The sequence below is a fragment of the Panthera pardus genome, unplaced genomic scaffold (assembly GCF_024362965.1).
Source record: "Panthera pardus isolate Hobbes unplaced genomic scaffold, ASM2436296v1 HiC_scaffold_6, whole genome shotgun sequence".
NCBI lineage: Eukaryota > Metazoa > Chordata > Mammalia > Carnivora > Felidae > Panthera > Panthera pardus.
The window spans coordinates 80,597,041-80,619,776 of record NW_026526991.1 but is presented as its reverse complement, the minus strand read 5'-3'; the positions used below and the strand labels follow the sequence as shown (position 1 = coordinate 80,619,776).

Below are 22,736 nucleotides of genomic sequence, written 5' to 3'. Positions count from 1 at the left end.
ATCTCGCCTCCGGTCCGAGCCTGGCTCGCACCGCTGCGCCCGGCGTGCGGGGGAGGCTGCGGAGACCCGGCCCCAGCCCCGGCGCCCGGGCCCGCAGCCCTCCAGCCCTCCCGGATCCACCCGCAGGTCCGGCGGGCGGCGGGGGTCCTGCGGGGCGGAAGTGAGAAGCGAGGCGTGGGAGGAGGCTGCAGGCTGGGGGCTGGGATCCCCTCGGCGGCTGACGCGGTCCGGCGAACCCGAGCGAGGACTGCGGCCGCCTCCCGACGCCCGGCGCGCGCCAGCCGGGCCTTTTTTGGCGCTGAGGGAGAGCAGACGGGCAGGGCCGCCGCTTCGGGGGAGCGAGGCTGAGCCGCCGCCCCCGGGACCAGGAGGAGGGGCTGCCTCGGGGGGCGCCGCCGCGACCCAGATAGGCCGGGCGAGCGCGGGAGCGGGCGGCGGCCCGTCGCCTCCTTCCTCCTCCGCGGCGCCATCCCTCGGCGCGCCCAACCCGGAACCCGGAGAGCGCGTGGGGGCGGGGAGGCGAGCGTGCAGAGCTGGCGGGCACCCCCGCGGCCCCCGGGCCCCCAGCCATGTCGGCCGAGGAGATGGTGCAGATCCGCCTGGAGGACCGCTGCTACCCGGTGAGCAAGAGGAAGCTCATCGAGCAGAGCGACTACTTCCGCGCCCTCTACCGCTCCGGCATGCGCGAGGCCCTGAGCCAGGAGGCCGGCGGCCCCGAGGTGCAGCAGCTGCGCGGCCTCAGCGCCCCGGGCCTGCGCCTGGTGCTGGACTTCATCAACGCCGGCGGGGCCCGCGAAGGCTGGCTCCTGGGCCCGCGGGCGGAGAAGGGCGGTGGGGTGGAGGAGGAAGAGGAGATGGACGAGGTGAGCCTGCTGGCGGAGCTGGTGGAAGCGGCCTCCTTCCTTCAGGTCACGTCTCTGCTGCAGCTGCTGCTGTCCCAGGTGCGGCTCACCAACTGCCTGGAGCTGTACCGCCTGGCGCAGGTGTACGGGCTGCCCGACCTGCAGGAGGCCTGCCTGCGTTTCATGGTCGTCCACTTCCACGAGGTCCTTTGCAAGCCCCAGTTCCACCTTCTGGGGGCTCCCCCTCAAGCCCCCGGCGATGTCAGCCTGAAGCAGAGGCTGAGAGAGGCCCGGATGACGGGGACTCCTGTCCTCGTGGCCCTGGGGGATTTCTTGGGAGGACCCCTGGCTCCTCACCCCTACCAAGGGGAGCCCCCATCCATGCTGAGGTATGAGGAGATGACTGAACGTTGGTTCCCGCTGGCCAACAACCTTCCTCCCGACCTGGTGAATGTCAGGGGTTACGGGTCCGCCATCCTGGACAACTACCTCTTCATAGTGGGCGGGTACAGGATCACTAGCCAGGAGATCTCGGCTGCGCACTCCTACAACCCCAGCACCAACGAGTGGCTCCAGGTGGCCTCCATGAACCAGAAGAGGTAAGCACCCGGCAGTGCGGCTTCTTTCCCATCCATTCACTTGCTCGTTAGCTCGTTCCCCTAATGTTTACTGGGCAGTCACAGGAGCTTGCGCCGAGGTGGGAATGACATCTTCAGGAGTGTTGCTGGCCTTGACTCTGGCAAAGCGCCCAAAGAACTGAGGACTTGCAAGGAAGAAGTGCCCCCCCCCCGCGCCCCGCCCCCGAGGTCAACTAGCTGACTTGTTTCCTTGCAGGTATTGCACTTTTAGGCAAACTGCTTTTTTTTTTTTTTTTTTTTTTTTTTGCCTCTTTCCCAGTGGAAAAAAGGAATCTGTTGTTTCCTAGAAGGATACTTTCAAAGAAAACTTTCTTTAATTTGCTTTCATTTTTACCTTTTTAAATTTTTTATTTTTTTTATTTTTTAGGCTCTAATCCTGATTACAGTGACACACTGGGCAGTAACCTGTAACACAGTCTTTGGAAGAGTTTGTTGTTGTCACTGACTTTGAAGCTTCCTACATTGGGGCACCAATCTGTGCTCAGGAGATAAACATTAGAATTGTACATATGATTTATTGTTTTAAGTGCCTCTTATTTTTTATCCTCTCTTTTGCATCTTCCTTCTTTCCCAGACAGATTCATCATTGACCGAAAACTTGAGCCTGGCAATGGTCACCTGCAGAATTAGAACATTTCCGTCCACCTGGCCTTCTCCCTTCCCATCCTGCAAATCCCTCCCAGCACGCACTTGGGTGACTTGGAGATAGGAAAAGGAGGAAGGGAGAGGAGCAAGAGGAGGGAATGGAGCTAGGAAACGAACAGGAAAAGAAAAGAGCAGGGCGGATGGAGCAGAGGTGGTAGGAAGGAAAGGTGGTAGGATCCAAGACAGCCACAGCCATTCACAAGTTGGGAGAAGAATCAGTGTGACCCACGAAAGGACCCTCTCCTCTGGTCCACTTGTACCCATCTCAACCCCTACATGGGCCCTACTCTAAAGTGTGGAACCAGGAATTGGGGGACTCACCACCTGGCAAAGAAAGTTGTAACCGTTACACATACTGACCTTAAGGGTATACCAGGCCAGGAGGATCAGTGACTTTATTTCTACAATAACATAAAATTCATCTTGGAAAGTGTTCTGTTTTTCTGATGATAAAATAATATATAGTTATTCTAGAAAAGTGGAAAAATGGAAAAGAATCAAGAAACAGAAAGACCGTTATTCCTATTCTCTCCTTCACAGAGGCAATAACCTTTTACAGGTTGGCATGTTTTCTTCCAACCCCTTTTTAGTGCATTATTTATACCATATTTAAAATTTGATATCAGATGGGTTATTTTGAAGCATATTATAATTAAAGCAACAAAGAAACATTCAGTGTTGTGGATATTACTCAGATTAGGGGGTGGAAGGCCCAGCGGACTGGCCATCACCACTATACACACTGTCTCCAGTTGTATCAACTGAGGTGATCAGCATCCTCACTGCCCCCACCCAGCTCCAGCTGTAACTGTAACACAACACCTCACAGAATTCTTTCTTTACAAGTCCTTGGTAGTCTTTTTCTTTATAGGAATATCCATCCTCTGAGGGGAAAAAAAGGTATTCAAGCAATGCACGAATATGTGCTTAGAAAAATTGCAAATGACGTGAAAAACCAGAGTAAAAAATGGTATCTATTGACATACCTTTATATATTATGCATTTATAAATATATTTATGTTACATTTATATATATGTATATTTATATATATATATATATATATATATATACACACACACACATACACATTAAGAACATTGATGATTGTTAACAGGGAAAAATGTGGACGCATGTGCATGTACCTGGAGGGGTGTGTATGCATCTTATACATACTGTTACACTACAGTTGATTAGGCTGTGCTGATTATTATGGCCACTAATATTTCCATTTTGAGAGTTTTTTCTATATCAACAAATGTAGAGCCATCTCTTGTTAATGGCTGTGTAATATTCCAGCCCGTAGATGTACCATAATGTAATCAGCCCTTCCCTTATTTCACGAGCATTTAAGTTGCTTCCTTTTAAAAAAGATTATTCTATTTATTTATTTGTTTATTTTCAAAGTGAGCTGCATGCCCAACTTGGGGCTTGAACTCATGACCCTGAGATTAAGAGTCCACATGTTCTACCAACTGAGCCAACCAGGTGCTCCATTTAAGTTGCTTCTATTTGCCATTATAAACAATGCTATATTGAGCATTTTGGCATATGTGTGCCTGTCTTAGCTGGCATATATCAGTCAGTCCTATATGGCAAATTCCTGAAATTCCTGGATAGGTGGGCCAAAGTGCATGTATGTTTTCAATTTTGGTAGTTCCTGCCAAAGTGCCCATCAGAAAATTCGTATTTCCTCTTCTTGAAACAGTGTTTGAGCTTGCCAGTTCCTATTCTCTTGCCAAGACAAGATATTATCATCATTTTTTATTCCAATCCAATGGGCAAAAACACTGGTGTGAATGTTTCTGCTTGGAAGAGAGATTTTTCCTTTCATATATTTATTGGCCTTGTGTATATATTTTTTAAATGGTTTTTGCCAATTAAAAAGAAAATTGGTTTATCTTTTTCATATTCATTTCAGAAGTTCTGTTTATGTATGTATGTAGAATTAATCTCTTGTCTCTTAGATAATGAAGCACATGTTTTCCCCTGTCTTTAATTTATTGTAAGGCCCCAAAAATGAAATCTTCCAAGTGACGGGGCAGGTGAAGTCAGTGACTAGAGGGGTGGGTTGGGATTACAAGGGACCAGAGAGTTACCACCCCACCACGAGGACTCCGCCTCTCAGCCACAGCTCGTTGCTGCCACCTAGAAGTAAGGAACGGTGTTGCCAGATGGGCAGACACCCCGATTTTCAAGTGTTGGCTACTTCTTTGAAAAAACAAACATCAACAATAACAAAAACCTTGCAGGCCAGACCAACACTGGCCTTGTGAGCCTCTAGTTTTGGACTTCAGGTTTATTTCATATATATATATATATATATATATATATATATAAAGTTTATTTTATATTTGTATGTATTTATTTTTGTTTATATGTATATAAAGTTTGTTTATTTTAAGAGAGAGAGTGAGTGGGGGAGGGACAGAGAGAGAGAGGAAGAAAGGAAGAATCCCAAGCAGGCTGGGCACTGTCAGCACAGAGCTCGATGTGGGGCTTGAACCCATGAACCATAAGATCATGGCCTGAGCCGGAATCAAGAGTTGGCTGCTTAACAGGCTGAGCCATCCATGTGCCCCCATAGTGTATTCTTACATGAAGACATTTTAAATTTTTTTGTAGCCAAATTTGTCAAATATATCCTATTAGCCTTTAATCTTGCATTGGAAAGCCTTCTACAAGCTAAGAATATGCAAATACTCATTGTCTTGTAATATATCTTTTATAGTTTTGTCTTTTTACATTTATATCTGAATGTGTTTGGGTCTTAATTTCATATAATAAGGTATAATGTAAGGCTATAACATGTTTTTTAAATGTCCCTCAGACTGACTGATTTACACAGCCAGTTACCAGATGCTAATTTCCTGTTTCCATATTGACTGATTGGCCATTCCCTTTTAAATAGCACATGTTTGTTTGTTTGTTTATTTTATTTTTATTTAAAAAAAATTTTTTTTTTTTTAACGTTTATTTATTTTTGAGATAGAGAGAGACAGAGCGTGAACAGGGGAGGGGCAGAGAGAGAGGGAGACAGAATCGGAAGCAGGCTCCAGGCTCTGAGCGGTCAGCACAGAGCCCGACGCGGGGCTCGAACTCACGCACCGTGAGATCATGACCTGAGCCGAAGTCGGACACTTAACCGACCAAGCCACCCAGGCGCCCCTTTTTTTTTTTTTTTTTTAAATTTTGTTTATTTTATTTTTAGAGAGAGAGTGTGTGTGTGTGCAAGCAAGAGAGAGGGGCAGAGAGAGAGAGAGAAAGAGAGAGAAAGAAAGAATCTTAAGCAGGCTCTACACTCAGTGCGGAGCCCAACCCAGGGCTCAATCCCAGAACCCTGGGATCGTGACCTGAGCTGAAATCAAGTCCGACCATCAACTGACTGAGTCACCCTGGTGCCCCAATAACACACTTAAAAAAAAATAATGTTTATTTATTTCTGAGAGAGTGAGAGAGAGGCAGAGAGGAGGGGTAGAGAGAGAGGGAGACACAGAATATGAAACAGGCTCCAGGCTCTGAGCTGCCAGCACAGAGCCTGACGTGGGGCTTGAACTCATGAACCATGAGATCGTCACCTGAGCAGAAGTCAGATGCTTAACTGAGTGAGTCACCCAGGTGCCTCTTCACACTTTTAAATTATTGTAGCTTGGTAAACTATTTTATTGTCTCATGGAACTGAGACCCATTTGTTCTGTTTTGTTTTATTTTAATTCTCTTAGCTATTCTTTGTACATTTTCTTCTTCAGATAAGCTTTAATTTTTTTTAACGTTTTATTTTATTTTTTGAGAGACAGAGAGAGACAGAGCGTTAGCAGGGGAGGGGCAGAGAGAGAGGGAGACGCAGAATCTGAAGCAGGCTCCGGCTCTTAGCTGTCAGCACAGAGCCTGACGTGGGGTTTAAACCCATGAACGTGAGTTCGTGACCTGAGCTGAAGTCAGACGCTCAACCGACTGAGCCACCCAGGTGCCCCTCCTTCGGATAAACTTTAGAATCAGTTTGTCAAGTCCTGTTAGAATTTTGTTTGGGATTACCTTGTGTTTATCAAGTTGGAGGAGGATTCATAGTTTCAAAATACTCTGCAGCTAGAAAAATGGTTCATTTTTCCATGCATTTGTTTAGGTCTTTTGGTCCTTCAGGAAAGGTTTCTTTTATTAGCTTTGTATCGTCTGTATATTTTTTCTATTACAGTTATTCTCCAGTATTTTCTAGTTTCTGGTTTTTTTCTACACAGATATTTTTTTCCCGCCGAATTTTTTTATTGGATGCCATATTGGAATTTGTAACCTTCTTTATCTCTCTCATACTTTGGCTCAGACCTGACATAAACTCAAGTGGAAAACCCTTCCTGAACTCTCAGTTGGTCTAAATATTCAAAGTATGCTTCTCTAGAATACTCTCCACCTAATGAAATTTTCTGGTTATGCTTGTTTCTCTCCCTTCCAATCAGGGCCAGTTCAGTGTTTATGTATAGTCCTACTGCTAACATGGTGTCCAATATATAATAGATGCTTAAAATGCACAGTTGTTTTGAACTATGGAATATGTTATATTATTAAAATAAAAGTGAATGTATGATTTTATTTTTTAAATGTAACATTATATAGTATTTTTATCTTGTAGCAGTCATTATAGTTATTTAGCATAGCTGAAAAATAATAAGTAACATTTAATTGAACATTTACTCTGTACTAGGAAATGTTCTTACTGCTTTGCACATATTATCTCACTTATTTTTCACAAAGGCTGTATTAGGCAGGTTCCCATTTTACAGAGTCAGAAACTGAGGCATAGAAAGTTAAGTAAATTGCTAAGGTGTGTAATGAGTAACCAAATGTAAATATCCATTGGATAGATATAGCCATTTAGAGGATCTACAATTTGGCTTATGGACTGGCAGTGACCATTTTAATGCAGATTTAAAATTTTTCTTTTTAAAAATTATTTTTATCCAAGAAGTGGGGCACAGATACTTTATGGTACTGTGCTGTTTTTCAAAAGTTCATTAGCTTTATGTCTTCATTTTTCTAGTCACTGTTGGATGAACAGCAAAGATGACATGGCTCCTGTCCTCAAGGAGTTTCTAACTGAGTTTAGATGATGAGACAAGTAAAAACGAAATCTAGAATGGAATTGTTGCTGTGTGATGTGTCTAACACAGTTTCTGGAAACACCAGTGGAAACCTAGAACCTTGAGTGAAATATTTTGGCCTCTGTCACACAGCACTTCACATCTATCTTGATTCACTGCCTTTGTGATGTATCTGTACAGTTTTACTTTGACAAAGGGGTCAAATGCTGAACAGCCCACTTTCCCCAGGGACTAAACAGTGTGGTAGTCTCAGAATCTTAAATGGTAAAGGACAGGCAGGAACCCTAGCACTGAGAGATTCTGTAAGCCCTTTGCACTCTGGAGAAAATGGTGCTATATGACCAGTAGTGGACCACCTCCTCCCCCCACCCCCACCAAAAAAGGAAGGGAGGAAGCAAGGAAGAGATGGAAGGAAGGAAGGGATGGAAGAAGGAAGGAAGGAAGAGATGGAAGAAGGAAGGAAAGAAGGAAGGAAGGAAGGGAGGGAGGAAAGGAAGGAAAGAAGGAAGGAAGGGAGGGATGGAAGGGAGGACAGGAGGGATGTTAATGTTGTGCCCACACACTTGAAAATGGCAATAGGAGTACATAGCAGTCTTTGAGAGGATGCTTTGAAGTCCAGGTATGCAACATTGCCCAGTGGTCCAAACATGGATTTGATCTCAGGAGTTGTCAGGACATAACTTCTAATGTAAAAGCTTGTGTGCCCCCAAATTTCTCACCTTCCCTCCTCACTTTAATTGGTGATAACTTGCAGGAACTGGCCACTGTTGCAGTCATCAGTTCATTAATTTCTCTATTTCTAACATTGTGTCTAGTCTCTTCAATTGCCTGCACTTTTATTCTGAAATTGGAGTTCTGCATGTGAGTACAGAAAGGCTGGGAGAGAGTGAAGTCTCCTGGCAGAGGTGGAATTACAGTTGTCAGCTTTGGCTGTCCCGTTTTTCTCTGAGCCATAGTTTAGTATTTGGGGGACATTTCTAGAGTCATGGAAACCTGGAGAGATTTTGTGCTCTATGGTTAACATAGCAGTGGAGCCCCAGAATAGTGTGAAGGAAAGAAAACTATGTGTCTATTCATTTCTCCCTGCCCCCCCCCCCCCCCCCCCCCCCGATTTTGGCCAGTATTTAAAGTTGCTTTGTGTGCTGGGGTTTCTCAGACAGGGTAGTAGGTAGCAACTGCGACCACTTCTGTTCCTAACCTTTGCTCTCTCCCCTTCCTGGTCCCCAGAGGAGGTTAATCTGTAGGGAAGTAGCAGAAGGGGGAAGAGGACACACAAGGACCCAAGTGCTCTGCAGACTGTACAGTCCTCTTCTGAGTGGTTGAGAAAAGATGGGAGAAAGGTTCTTGCCGTTTTACTCTAATGTTCACTCTAATGGCAACAAACTTTTCTATGTAGCAAACCATGACAATGGTTTACATTTCTTGAGCTCTTACTCTGGGCTGCATGTTATAGTCGGTTTTAGATGTCACTTCCTGTTTCATGCTCACAGCATCTCTTATTATTGGCTCCATTTCCCCAAAGGGGAAACTGAGGCTCCGTGAGTTGAATTAGCTTGCACAGTTTCATGGCCAGGACTCTAAGCCACCCAGACGTCTGTGTCACCTGCCTCCCTACAGTTGTATATAGCTACTGTTAATCTGTGCACCCGTGTTCAGGGTGCTTCATATCACTTCGTCCTTAAGGATTTAATGAGCTCTTTATTTCCTTGAAGTCAAGTAGAAATTAAATCAGCATCTAAATTTTTTTCACTTTCATTTCTATTCACTGTAAGTCAGTCAAGTACATAGCTACAACACATCGTTATTTGGTTTAAAAATTCTTCTTTTTACCCCTTGCATGTAGTATGTCAGGGATCAATATTAAGAAAATACTGTAGCGATAATATATATATATTTTTTAAATTGATAGCTTGGATTCATACTTTTACCATTCAGGAGGTGAAGAGTGGAAGAGTTATGTTCAGAAACTTGCAAATGAAGTGCTACATGGTGAGAATTTATGGATGAGAAAGCACTTTGTACATAATTCCAGAGTACATGATGGGGAGTGACTGTTGCAGTTAACAAATGAGAAGCAGACCTTTTTGGAGTTAAGAAACAGACTGTGACAAGCAGAAAAGCATTTCCTCTTCTGACTTTCTGCAAGTGTTCCCCTTTCCAACTCTTACTGTGTGTGATGATGTGCTTTTCTCCACTTCACAGATGGGGAAAGTGAGGTTCAGATGACCTGAGATTCAGTGACTTGTCCAAGGTCACATAGCTGTTGAGTAATGGAGCTGAGATATCCCTGTATAAGCCTGGGCTCATAATGCTCGGCAGTGTCTCTTCATTAAGTGGCCTGTTTTGGGGTGGCAATTTCATCTTAAACCCAGTCTTGGAAAGTTTCTTCTCTTCAAGTGTATTTGAGCATGCTGGGGTCTGGAGAGATGAAACTGTTTACTTTTAACTGCCTATTCACTCAACCCTTACATGTTTGCTTAGGACAAATGATTATGCTGGATGAATATTAAAAACGGTTTTGATCTTACAAAATTTACTATCTGTGTACCTTTGGTGAGCAAAAACAAATTTTGGGCTGGTAAAATTTAGTGCTTATTTATAAGCTCTATTTCCTTTGGTTCCCCAAATTTGCACACATAGAGAGGGCATAATGGTCAGATTTTAAGGACCATTGGCAGCAGGAAAAGTAAGCAACATGAACCAGAGACCCCCCAGTAACTGCCACCCCAGCAAAGTCTATTGGCATGAAATCCTGAATGGCTGGCTGGATTTAATGGGCAATATGAGGTTCTTGTTGAAGGGTCCTCTGTTCACTCTCTGATTTGAAAAACAAAACAAAACCCAAACTCACTTACATGTACACATTATAGGCACCTTTGAAAACACCATAGTGTAGGTGGCCCGTTCTAGCATGTTCTATGTCATAGTGCATCAGTGTTTATTAAACACCTGTTCAGGGATTGGGCATGGACTTCTTGTTCACTGTTTCTTCTTCATCTACCCTCTTACATGTGTTTTTCACTATTTGTGGCCTCTACCCTGGTTCTTTCTTAGGACATTGTTACTTTTGAAGATATTGTTGTGTTGACAATAGATGTGACCTTTAAATTTACCTGGTCTACTTTTTTTATTTCAAACACTAGAAAACTGAGAGATTATAATGACAGCATCTTATATCTGTGTAGTACTTGCTGATAAACTGTTTACTGTAATACCCTGTGTAATGTGTAATACCCTGTTTGTGTAATACCCATCCTGTGATGGGTATTATCCCCATACTGGAGATGAGGAAGTGGGGTGTTTGGGCCAGGGTCTCCGGATTTGTGCTTTAGGTCGTTTGGTTCCATCGTGCTCTGCTAAACTTGAGACTGGTGTATATGTCATGTAGACTGACCCAAGCGTTTATCCTGTCTGGCCTTCAAGGAGTCCATTAATCTCTGTGTGCCAAATTGAAACAAATTAGTTTTTTCAACACAAAAGACATGAGACTTTTATCTAGCATCTGAAACCGATGAGCAGTGCTGAATTGTATTACTGATAATGGGGTTTAACACCAGGGTATTCTCTTTTTAAAGTGTTTTCTATTACGATAGGTGAACATTTATTGATTTACGTATTTGTTGAGTTAACATGTGTAAATACTCTTAAGAGTGCTGGATCAAAACTCGTTTAATTAATTCAGTGCTTATGTACCCCTACGTTATTTGTTGTGAAGTAATATATAGGATGCCCTCATATGGGGGGGGGGTGAGGCAAGTGATCTGTCTGGGTACACTTGTGGTAGAGGGGTCCACCCTTTAGTGGGCACCCTTAGCATATGCCTGGCTGTGTAGGAGGGGCTAGCATGTACCTAAGAGAGATTGTACCCCTAGGTAGGAAGAATGGGAAACATTCTGAGTCAAGAGACAAGGGAGTGAGGTGGTTATGCATCTCTCCATCAGTACTTGCTCCCGCTGCTAAAAGAAGTATTAAGTTTACTGTATACAGAATATCTTTGCTTCTTGGCATAAGGCTAAGCAAGAGTCTGCTATATTGAATTGCTTATCTCCAACTGCAGAAGTTTGGAAAATGCATCCTTCTTGTGAATTTTGGGGGTAGGAGTGAAATTTGAGATGTCATTTGGTCATTCCTCTGTCCCCAGGCACCCAACTTGGAGAGCTAATTTTCTTCAGATACCGAGCATATTCCACACTCTGCTTTAGCAGTTCATGCCATTGTCTTACCTCTTAATGATCAATAAGAACTGACTCTCTGGGCCTTTGTATCTATCTTTCAGGTCTAACTTCAAACTTGTGGCCGTCAATTCAAAACTCTATGCCATTGGTGGGCAGGCTGTTTCTAATGTTGAGTGTTACAATCCTGAGCAGGATGCGTGGAATTTTGTGGCACCCCTACCAAATCCTCTGGCTGAGTTCTCTGCATGTGAGTGTAAGGGAAAAATTTATGTCATTGGAGGATATACTACCAGAGGTAAGTGAAGGGGCTAAGTAAGTGGTCCTTTTCTGTGTGAGCTTCTGCAGCATGGGGAAGGGTAGGAGGGTGCCAGAGGAAAACACTCTGGCGTACACATTGTGATTTTATATGTTAAATACTGCATATTTACATATCTGGGAGGAAGAGTGTTGTGTATTACAGGGGTGGTTTGGGCAGGAGGGACCTTTGATGCCTTTGTGTGAGCACGAGAATTGAATGGGGGTAGAAGGAGCTATGAAGAGAATATGTATTTTCTTTCTGTTCTGAAAACCCAGCCTTGTGACCAGTAGTCCTGTGACTTGTCTGGGTTACTCCCATCCTTCTCCTGAATACATCTAACACAGAATTTAGAGCCAGAACATCCTTGAGGATCTTTGTTTCCACTTTCTCCCTTTTTGAGCACAAATTTGTCAGATAGTTTCCAGAAACTCAGCTCTAGGCTGTTGTTTACATATCATAAGAGGGTTTTAAGAGACACGAATGTAAGAGAATTCTTTCCTGATCCAGAGGTGAGAGGTGGTTATGCTCTTTATTAAACTGTACATGTGTGTTTTTCACTTTTTTTGCTGGGTATTTGATAGTTAAGAACTTGGAAATAAGTTTCTCCAGTAGGTTTTATTCTACTGTTCTTGGTAGGAAGCTTCTCACATGCTAGAGATGGAAAAGAGCATGGTTGTGGTAAGGCAGACAAGGCAGTGGCAGGGCCACCAGGAAGAGGCGTGTCCTTTCCTTTTATCCCTCTCTCCCGCTTGTGTCAATGTTACCTCTTGGCCAAAGAAATTTATTTGTTCATTTGGTCTACCTGTAAAACACCCAGAACTTACAGAGAAGGTATAACTGGACTCTTAGGACTTTTAGCTACATTGAAATAGTAGAGTTACCATTTTATCTAACATAGTGAAATAACCCGTCTTTCTTTTATGATACAACATGAGAGGACAGAGCTCTCCAGCCTTGGCTGACAGTAAGCCTGGAGAAATGATGGTGATGTGTAACTTTGTAAAGGACAGAAATCCACATGCTAATGTTGTGTAGGTGCCAAAAATTATTTTTACCACAGCCAAATGTGTTTTGTTTTAGGGATTTATGTTAGAGGGAGAAGTTAAATGTAAAGTGTTTTATGAGCATATGGTTTAGAGTGTGTGTGCACGTGCACAAAAGATTCTGAGTAACAACACATCTTAGAGTATCTCTAAACGGTTGATTTGGTGGGGGGGATGGTGAGCGGTGTTTTAGCGTCCTGTGGCCGACTTAACGAACAACTACAACTTAGTGGCCTAAGCCAATCGAAATGCATTCTCTCACATTTCTAGAAGCCTGAAGCCTGAAATCAAGGTGTGGGCGGTCATGTCCCCTCTGAAGGCACTAGGGGAGAATCCTTCCTTGCCTCTTCTAGGTTTGGTGACTCCACATGTTCCTTTGCTGGTGACTGCATCACTCCAGCCTCTGCCCCTATCTTCACATACCTTCTTTTCTGAGTGTACCACGTCTTTTCCTCTTCTGTCTCTTGTAAAGAAAGACACACTGCTCATTGGATTTTAGGGCCCACCTGGATAATCCAGGATGATCTCATCTTGAGATCTTTAACTTAATGACACCTGCAAAGCTCCTTTTCCCAAGTAAGGTTATATTCAGAGATTCTGGGGGTTAGGAGGTAGACATATCTTTTTGGGGGTCACTGTTGAACTCACTATAGGTGCTGTTTATACATTTAAGGAGAGGCAGTGACCTAAGAGGAGTGCATGGGAAGCAGTGAGTTGGTTTTTTTTGTTTGTTTCTTGGTTTTTTTTTAAACACCCTCAAATTTTTATCACTGTGGAGCTATTCCCAATGTCCCTCTCTAGTGACTTTCCACTGAAGATAAGATAATCGCCAGCTTTTTTGTTATAAATAATTGAAAAAAGAAAAAAGAGCGAGATCTAGCAGTCATTTCCTTTATCTTCAACACTGGTGTTCAGGGTATAGTGGTCAAAAGCCCCCAGAGAATTCCTGTGTGTGCATATGTACCTCTCTGTGTGTCTGTGTGCCTTTTCTCCTGGGAAAGTAAATACAGTTATTTACTTATGGACATTTCTAAGAATTCTGATTCTCCATAGATTTTGTGACACAGAATACACCCTGTGGGCTGATATAATGTACGCATGTCCCTTGGCTTCTCTTCTGAGCAAGAGCTGGGATGCATTGACAGGCAGCCCTATAATCCAAAGAGTACTCTGCTGGTAGATTTCCTAGTTTTTCCATGACCCTGGCTGAGCAAATGTTCTTTAGATTTGACCTGGAAAACCCTTGCTTGTGTGTTTTCTAGTTTTTCAAGCCACTACTAATGTACCTTCTTCATTTGGGCCACACACAGTGGTTCCTGTCCTGGATTCCCCAAGCCAAATACCTGTGATGGGATGGTTGGGTGATGTGGATGGATGGATGTTTGTGTAAGGGTTGAAAATGGGTTTTCTGAGATGAGAGGGCAGGACAGTTCCTTGGACTCTGAAACACCTCTCCTCTTCTGCTTGGGATCTTCCCAAGCCTCCCTAATGGTTGCCTGTATTTAAAATAAGAAATCATAATTGTCATAAAACAAAATGCAGGGCTCAAAGTTGCATTCTTGGTCTGCTGACTTAGGTAGACTTTTAAAATTAGTAAGTAATAGTTCATGATTTTTTAAAAAAATTATTTAATGTTTATTTTTGAGAGAGAGACAGTATGAGTGGGGGAGGGGCAGAGAGAGAGAGAGACAGACAGACAGACAGAATCTAAAGCAGGCTCCAGACTCCAAGCTGTCAGCACAGAGCCCAATGCGGGGCTCAAACTCACACATCGCGAGATCATGACCTGAGCCACAGTTATATACCCAACCGACTGAGCCACCCAGATGCCCCTTGTAGTAGTTCATGATTAGATTAATTCTGTGTCAGGCATTGAGGAAATGAAAAGAAATTCAATAGAGAGCAATAGTAACCACTCAAGGGAAGAAGGGTGATTTGTTAAAGTTCAGAATCCCCTCTAAATATAAAAGCATAAAGATTATTCCACCAACTCAGACCACCTCATATGGTCTGAGCTCTTGTTGGGTGAGGAGAGAAAACATTTACAGAAGACCTGGGAAGACCTTCAGACCTGGGACTGAGAAATGCATGGAAACCTCACTAGAATAAGTCCTTTGTTTGCGTGGTGAGAAGCCAGGTTCACTGGTAAGGAGCACTTTTTGATAGACTGGTAACCAAACTCCCTTGGACTATCTCCTAGAATGAGTTTTATCACAACAGCTATAACAAAAACAGGGGCGCCTGGGTGGCGCAGTCGGTTAAGTGTCCGGCTTCAGCCAGGTCACGATCTTGCGGTCCGTGAGTTCGAGCCCCGCGTCAGGCTCTGGGCTGATGGCTCGGAGCCTGGAGCCTGTTTCCGATTCTGTGTCTCCCTCTCTCTCTGCCCCTCCCCCGTTCATGCTCTGTCTCTCTCTGTCCCAAAAATAAATAAAAAACGTTGAAAAAAAAAATTAAAAAAAAAAAAAAAGAAATACAGGGAGGTGTTAGGATGGGTGGAAAACAGAAGGAAAGTTCCCTAAAGCTGTAACAATTCTGAAATTTCTGCTGGCGTGGAGACATGTGCACACACAGGATTTGGTCTCCTTTTAGTTCTTTCTGTGCCCTCTTATGAGCCCCCGCCCCCCTCCATTTGGTACCAGAGGCTGTGATGGAGCTCTCTCATCATTGCCAACTGTGGGTGGGTCCTTCTGTCTCAGGAGGAAGTGTCCTACCCTGTAGTTACACGTCCATTCCCAAGCGAAGTTGTCTCTTCCATGGATGGATTTTGTTGTTTGTTTAAACAACAACAAACAGAAAGTTCATTCTTTCTGATAACTCAGAGCATTTTTTTTTCTGCTGAGGCTAAAATGTTCCATTTATTCTTTCCTAGAGGAGAAGTGGGTAAAAAAGAACAATTAAAAAAAAGAACGAAACTAGATACTTTAAATTTCACAAACATTTTTCAAAAAGAGAGTAGGTAATATTTTTCCTTAAAGTAGCCATGAATTCAAGATAATGTTAGGGCAGTCTTTCATCTGCTTTCTGATTTTATACACACAACAGCTAGTCATCTCTTGTGAAGCGGGCACAGGGAGAGGGAAGGGCCTTTGGTAGTATGTCTCTGCTGTTGCAGCCAGGAAATAGAATTGCCAGGTGATTCCGTGGCTGATGGCCACAGGTGAGACTTCCGCCTGACTTGGCAATTATGTGCTATTTCATTTCGACAGCCCCTGAGGATCTTGCTTGGCTCACTTGTCTTGTGTATTAGAGTCGGTTGTCAAGAGTAGATCCTTGGGGCTCAGCCTGTCATCTGGATGTAGAAGTCAGTAATTCTGTAGATAGTTGAGAATTCCAACGCCCTGATTCTGTTTACATTGGACTGGTGGTTCTAAATGTGTAAGGGTGCCAGGTTCTAAATCTGTGTCCTGGCCCTGTTGATTTAGAGAGCCTCTCAGGGAGGGGGACATGCCTGATGAGAGGTGAGGGAGATGATTCTAAACCGATCTCCTGCCAGCCACTTCAGAAACCATCGTCCGACCTCTGCTTCTCTGAAATAGTTTTGCCTCTGTGCTGCCAAATTATTCCGGCGGGGGTAGATGTTTATTACTGCCGAGGCAGGCAGTGACGTTACTGTGGCTGTGTCATCTTGAGGCTTCTCTCTTCGTTTCAGACCGCAACATGAACATTTTGCAGTACTGCCCCTCTGCCGACATCTGGACACTCTTTGAAACGTGTGACGTCCACATTCGCAAGCAGCAGATGGTGTCTGTTGAGGAGACCATCTACATCGTGGGGGGCTGTCTGCACGAACTGGGGCCCAACCGGAGGAGCAGCCAGAGCGAGGACATGCTCACCGTGCAGTCCTACAACACGATCACGCGGCAGTGGCTCTACCTCAAGGAGAACACGTCCAAATCGGGTCTTAACTTGACTTGCGCCCTTCACAACGATGGCATCTATATCATGAGCAGAGACGTTACCCTGTCAACCAGCCTGGAGCATCGAGTTTTCCTGAAGTACAACATCTTTTCAGATAGTTGGGAAGCATTCAGGCGTTTCCCAGCCTTTGGACATAATTTGCTGGTTTCCTCTCTTTATCTGCCCAATAAAACAGAAACATGACTGAACTGACTTAGAATTTAAAAGAAACCTGGTTCAAGACAAAAAAAAAAAAAAAAAAAAAAAAAGAAGAAGAAAGAAAGAAAGGAAAGAAAACAACCCATAGTGTTCCATTTCAAGGGAGAACGATTTCTAAAGGGAAAACATGGGTTAAAGTTGGTCACATGTACAATAGCTGTAAATAAGCTTACTTGAACTAATTACTTGAAAACTTGTGGAGAAAAGAGACCAACTTTATTATTTTTTTAATTATTGATTGTTAAATGATGGGAACGAATCCATGATAGTATTTTCATCCAAATATGATACCCTTGGGCCAGTGACTGAAACTGCTCATCAAAAAGAAGATTCATTGTATCTGCTTTAGTGAAGGGCCAAAGTCAATAATTGACATTGAATGGTAAAGATCATTTTAAAATCTGTGTTGTTTAGGTCACTTGAAATGTCATTAATACCTTAAGTGAGAAGTTTTTGTTGCTGTTATTCATTTACTTGACAAACATTTATAGTAACACTATCCTTCACCCGTTTTCTCCCCCATTCATTCTCAACGTATACTGCCAGTGGTTTAAAATAGGGTTCTAGGTTTAGATATTTTATTTGCACACTACTTTCTAGGAAACTTACAATGATGGAACCCTACAGTGAGTCCTTGCAAGCATCCAGTCCTCCCAAACTTGCATAAAAACACTCTCAGCTATTTTTCCAAACTTTTTGCAATTATGTGTACTGAATAGAGAGGCAGACATAACCTCTTATTTCATGTATGTGGCAGATTGGGAATTTATGTGGGCAGATAAGTTGCAGTGCTAAGCATTCTGCGTTGTTTAAAAGAGAAGATATATTGTTTAAAAGGATGGAGATAAATATATATATTTTTGAAATCGAGTCTTAGAAGGGAAGGGAACACCAAATAAGAAAAAAGTTTGCCTTTAAGAGTTGCTCGTAATGAATGTATTGGACTTAGTTCTTTTTTTTAAAGATAAAACAGATGCCTTTATCATATTTAGGTGAGGCATCTTTCTAATTTAATCTTAGCCTTTTAATTCATGCTTTGCTTTTATGAGGTAAGGTGAGGATAGCTGTGAAACGTTTGTGCTGGAGAAGGGAAGCAGCTCTTACAGAAGTGGAGTGGCCTCTGGTGGTATTTCTGAAAGTAGGTGACATGCTCTACTTGCCTAGGTTGTTAAATCAGGTGGAACTCAGCTCAGGCAATCATTTTCAGTAAGTCAGTTGCCATGAATAAAAGCCTCTGCCAATCATAGGTCAGCATCCCTTTAAACATTTATACTTCTAGAAATTTGATTTTGGTGGAAAAACCCTTGCTGCATTTCTCTGGTCTTTTGTAATGGAATCAGTGAAACTGTGAGCTGGATTCCGTCTTTCTGTTCTGACATTCCCGTACAGCGTGCCTCACTTTTAAGAAGGTCCCACAGAAAAGCAGAAATGCTCATGGCAAATTCATGCGTTCACCAGACTCCCAGCACCTCCGGTATGCATTCACTGTGAGGATATAGTGCAGGGGACTTGATTTCTTCAGCAGAGTTCTTCAGTTTATCAAGAGTCACTACAGGGTTTCTTTACAACCGTGGCCTCCTAGTAGAGTTAAAATAAGGGTCTGGTTGTAAAAATTTTATTTGCACAACTTTTCAGGAATACTTCTATTAAGTAAAATGAGGCAAGCCTTTATTGTGGACATGGAGACAGATCTTTGATCTTGTCACCAAATAATCATATCAGTACTCTACTTAATACTATTTAAGGGTTTCTAAGCCATATCCATTTATTCGCAAATACTTAGCCTTTAAAAAAAAACTCAAATCTTGGGGATGGTACTTTAATAATAGATTTTTATTAATTTATATTCATTATAGAATTGAATTTCCAGTGATCTATAATTTCATTGCATATATTTAAAAATCTAATTTATTTTAGATAGTGTTAACTTTTGTTGTGACAGATCTTAAATTTTTTAAAGCTTAACCTTGTATATTCAGACGATCCTAGCCAGTTGAATTAGTTCTGAACAAGTTAGACCTTAGCTTGTAAATAACCACGTCTTATAAAATGTAATATTGTTGCTGCCAACCAGTTCCCTTCCTGATTACATTCTTTGGGTCTGTTTTCTTAATGTCAACAATTAGATTCTTGGACCAAATGAAGGCATACTCTGATCCACAAAGTTCTTTTTATAAACCAAGTTTGATGTGTGCATATGTGCATATTGTCTGTATGTGTGTGTGTGTGCACGTGCACTGGCATATTATAGCTCTAAGATACACAGACTTCTAACAAAGTTTTGATACTCTGGGCTGCTGAGGGTACTTGGGCAAGGCAGAATGTGCAGTAGGAACACATTTGTGCATTTGGGACATCTTCCTGCTGTGCACAGCAGCTATGTTGGCATTTTGAGGATAATTGTAGTTTAGCTCTGTTCTCTTGTTGATGCCAATGTTGTATTGAAGACTGTACCTGTGATGAGGGTAATGATGCTTTGAAAATTCCCTGTCACCCCCAGGACATTGCTTTTTTATTAAGTTTTTTATTTCAATTCCAGTGTAGTTAACATACAGTGTTATATTAGGTTCAGGTGTACAATATAGTGCTCTTTGTTAATATCCCTCTATTTCCTTCCTTCCTCTGAATGCTTTATCCTTCTTTTCTGAAATGCTTCTGAGGGATGCCAGACTCCCACTGTGGAGAAGGGAGTTGCCGGGAGGACCCCTGTGGTATCCATCCCTCTGGAAGCAACCAGTTTTACTAAGAATGGTCGGAGCGGCAGAGTGAGTCCTAAGTGTGGATTGGTAGAGGGAGGTTGGTTCTGTCATTCTTTCTGGCTTTCTTCTCCACTTGGTTTCAGTGGCCTCTCCCCTTAGCATCCTTTAAAGTTTTTCTGATGAAAATGTATGAGTTTATTATTTCAACAGTGTTGGTTAAGTCATGACAATGAAGTACTGAGAAGGTTATGAATTCTAGTAAGAAACAAATAAGATTAAGCATGGAAACCAAAGAGAATTTAACTCGGCTGTGGTTTTTTGAACCAAAATCCCAAGTGATTCCAATAGATATCAATTAAAGTTGTACAGAGTGGAGAAAGCTTTTTCTCTACAAAGGGAATTAAAAGTAAATGCTTGTTCTCTTTCAGTAAAGAATTACTTAATGAGAATTTTGGATGCCATGTTTTTAGATTTCCAGGTAAAGTCATGACCCTACCTGTTTGCCACACAGGTAAATCAAGTGGAAAGGCCTTGGCCTTCTTGGCCAACCAGCATTTAATGAGCAGTGGCTTAATGCAGAGCACTCGTGAGGCAGCATAGCAACAGAAAGGGAATATGGGTGAGTTGTTGGATGCCTTTCTCCTAGGCCAGGGATGGGAAATATATGACATCTGGGCCACCATTCTCTGATGGCAGCATTATGAATGAGTAGCACTCCTTTCCTCTGTGCCAGGAATTGGTCTCATAATCCATGTCATCAGTGCTTCCAGGCACCTGTTGCCCATCCATCAGAGTGAGGTGAATGAAGTCTGTCATCCCTGCCTTACAGGAATGAATGAATTAGGTGAGTAGATGCCACCCAAAATGGCTTTGAGAGCAGTGAGCTGATTCAACTCAGTTCCCTGGCTCCCAGAAATATTTACAGAAGGTCTGTTGTGTACAAGGTAATGCTAAGAATTAGGGATACAGACATAAATGAGCCACCATCCCTGGCCTTGAAAAGCTTCTTGTGAAAATGTTTGCTGTAATCATTGTGACTAGTGCCCTCAAAGATGCCCACTTTTGCCAGTGGGCACACTGGGGCTCTTTGGCCTGGCTGCCTCTTCAGTCCTGACCCAGTCTGCCCACTGCTTCATGATCTTCTAACAGTTATAATGAACCAGCTCTTCTCTAAAATTAAAGATCACAAGCTATGTTTTTGTTTTAATGGTATGTTTTTTTTCCTCCCTACATTTCATTGTCTTCTCTCTACTTCATTTTTCAAAAAAAAATTGTATGTGATCTGCTATAAAGGTAACTACTAGGCACCACAGCCTGCCTGGCTAAGGGCTCAGCAGCTTGATCCCATGAGAAGGAGGAGCAAAGCCAGGGAAGTAAGTATGGGGAGAGAGGCAAGCTGTTCACGTGTGAGTTTATACCTATGCCTTTAAAACGCCTCCATAAAAAGTATTACTAAATGGTCATTAAGATGCTAGTCCTGACTGTAAGTCAGTTGTCTTTGCCTGTGTGATAACTATCAAAGGCTTTCTCTCCTTGTGTTTCATTCACTTAAGAATATTTGTTTTTTGTATTGTGTTAATTTAGGAACACAATCTAAAATGCATACCAGTTGGCATATGCTGACTTTTGTACTTGACATAACCAGTTTTATCCATTCCTACAGGAGACACTAAATGTAAAAGATGGTCAATTTTGCAGAGCAAAAGGGCACTGAAATGACTTTGGTGGGGTTGGCTGGGGCTTTCTCAAATGGATGTCATAGTTTATTACTAGTCAAGAAAAGGAAAGTGTAATTTGCATTGTGTCATTTTTCTAAAAAAATTCTTAATAGGGGTTCTTTAGATCTAGTCTCTACAATGTTTTCATATTTAGTGGTCATTTTAGGAAAATTGATAATCTGTAGAATAAATAATTATGTTTTGTTATGACTGATACTTTGTTAAAAAGGTTGTATTGTGTCTTACAAGTGTGGCTTAAAATGTAGACATTATGATATGATTTATTTAAATACAACAATGCCTACGGTGCACTCACTCAGATAGCATTCGTTTTGTGTTTAGAACTAGAACTATAGAAGAAAATGTCTTCAAATAAAACAGTTCTAAATCTTAATGGCCCACATTGTTGTCCGTGAGGTACTGTGTACCCGCTGTGTGGTCAGGGCTGTGCCAGAGCCAAGAGGAAACAGGTGAAGCCTGAGACAGGTCCGTCAGGTGGAGAGTTCCTGACTCGCAGGGAAAGCCAGACTAACACTTAGGATCCAGCTAGAGAGGTGGTTGTCCTATGGGAAGATGAGCCAAATGGGGCAGCAGAGGCTACAAGAGTCTTTGTCTTTAGTGTTTGGAGAAGAGAGATCTGGGAGGAAGAACTCTGAATCCTTAGAATTCTGAAGTCTCAGTCCCACAGTTTAGTTACAGCCCACCTGTCCCACCCTGTTTTCTAATGTTTCCCACGGTTTCCTTTTTTTTCTTCAAAGTGTATTTATTTTGAGAGAGAGAAACAGAGCACACAAGTTGGGGAGGTGCAGAGAGAGAGGGGGAGAGAGAATCCCAAGCAGGCTCCGCACTGTCAGCGCAGAGCCCGATGCAGGACTTGAACTCACAAGCTGTGAGATCATGACCCAAGCTGAAGTCAAGAGGCAGAAACTTAATCTACTGAGCCACCCAGGCACCCCAACCACTGTTTCCTTTTAAGTACTGCTCACTCCAGGAAAACAGAACCACACAACTCCTTGCTTTTGAGGCTGAGAGGGGGCTGGGGCAGCAACATCACAAAATGGGGTTCAGTTGCTAGATGATGTCCCACAGATGTCCATTCCCTTCCATCCTTTGGTTGTCCCTCATGTAGGAACATACCTGCACATACATGCCCTTCTCATACCTAGAATTTTAAGAATGACCCAACTTAAAACAACACTAAGATGTATCCACCAAGGGAAACAGTCAAAAATCAGATCCAGCCAGTGCATCCAAAGGTAACATTGCAGCTTATTGCACCCCAAGTCCAGAGCTGTCAGGGGATGCCCATCCCTTCTGCGTCCACAGGTGACCACTCAGTTCAGACAGTATATGACAAATAATTCAGTCATTTTCTACACACTCGAGACACTCCAAAACAGCCATACCCAACACTGATGGAACATCTACTCTATGCGAGGAACTCCAAGCACTTTTAAAATTTCACATATTT

General features: G+C 42.9%; 1 protein-coding gene and 1 long non-coding RNA gene across 3 annotated transcripts; one reads left to right on the top strand and one right to left on the bottom strand.

Moving 5' to 3' along the window:
• The first annotated feature begins 451 nt into the window (after positions 1-451).
• KLHL42 (kelch like family member 42) lies at positions 452-21,659 on the top strand. The gene is made up of 3 exons (XM_019452325.2): positions 452-1,441; positions 11,493-11,686; positions 16,382-21,659. The coding sequence occupies exons 1-3, from the start codon at positions 570-572 to the stop codon at positions 16,831-16,833; spliced, it is 1,518 nt and encodes a 505-aa protein (XP_019307870.1). The 5' UTR covers positions 452-569; the 3' UTR covers positions 16,834-21,659.
• LOC109268778 (uncharacterized) lies at positions 10,402-16,386 on the bottom strand. 2 transcript variants are annotated; one of them, XR_008419423.1, is made up of 5 exons: positions 15,964-16,386; positions 15,369-15,597; positions 14,076-14,228; positions 12,995-13,193; positions 10,402-10,653 (listed from the first exon to the last, which is right to left on the bottom strand). It is a non-coding gene; the product is annotated as an uncharacterized LOC109268778 (long non-coding RNA). The 2 variants fall into 2 exon arrangements; XR_008419422.1 differs by having other exon boundaries at positions 15,369-16,386.
• Positions 21,660-22,736: the final 1,077 nt, after the last annotated feature.

Bases quoted from the DNA above. Each gene is read 5' to 3' on its own strand.
- KLHL42 (XM_019452325.2), top strand. From the start codon at position 570: ATGTCGGCCGAGGAGATGGTGCAGATCCGCCTGGAGGACCGCTGCTAC. The intron at 1,442-11,492 runs GTAAGCACCCGG...TCTATCTTTCAG, and splicing joins GCCTCCATGAACCAGAAGAG to GTCTAACTTCAAACTTGTGG. The intron at 11,687-16,381 runs GTAAGTGAAGGG...TCTTCGTTTCAG, and splicing joins TGGAGGATATACTACCAGAG to ACCGCAACATGAACATTTTG.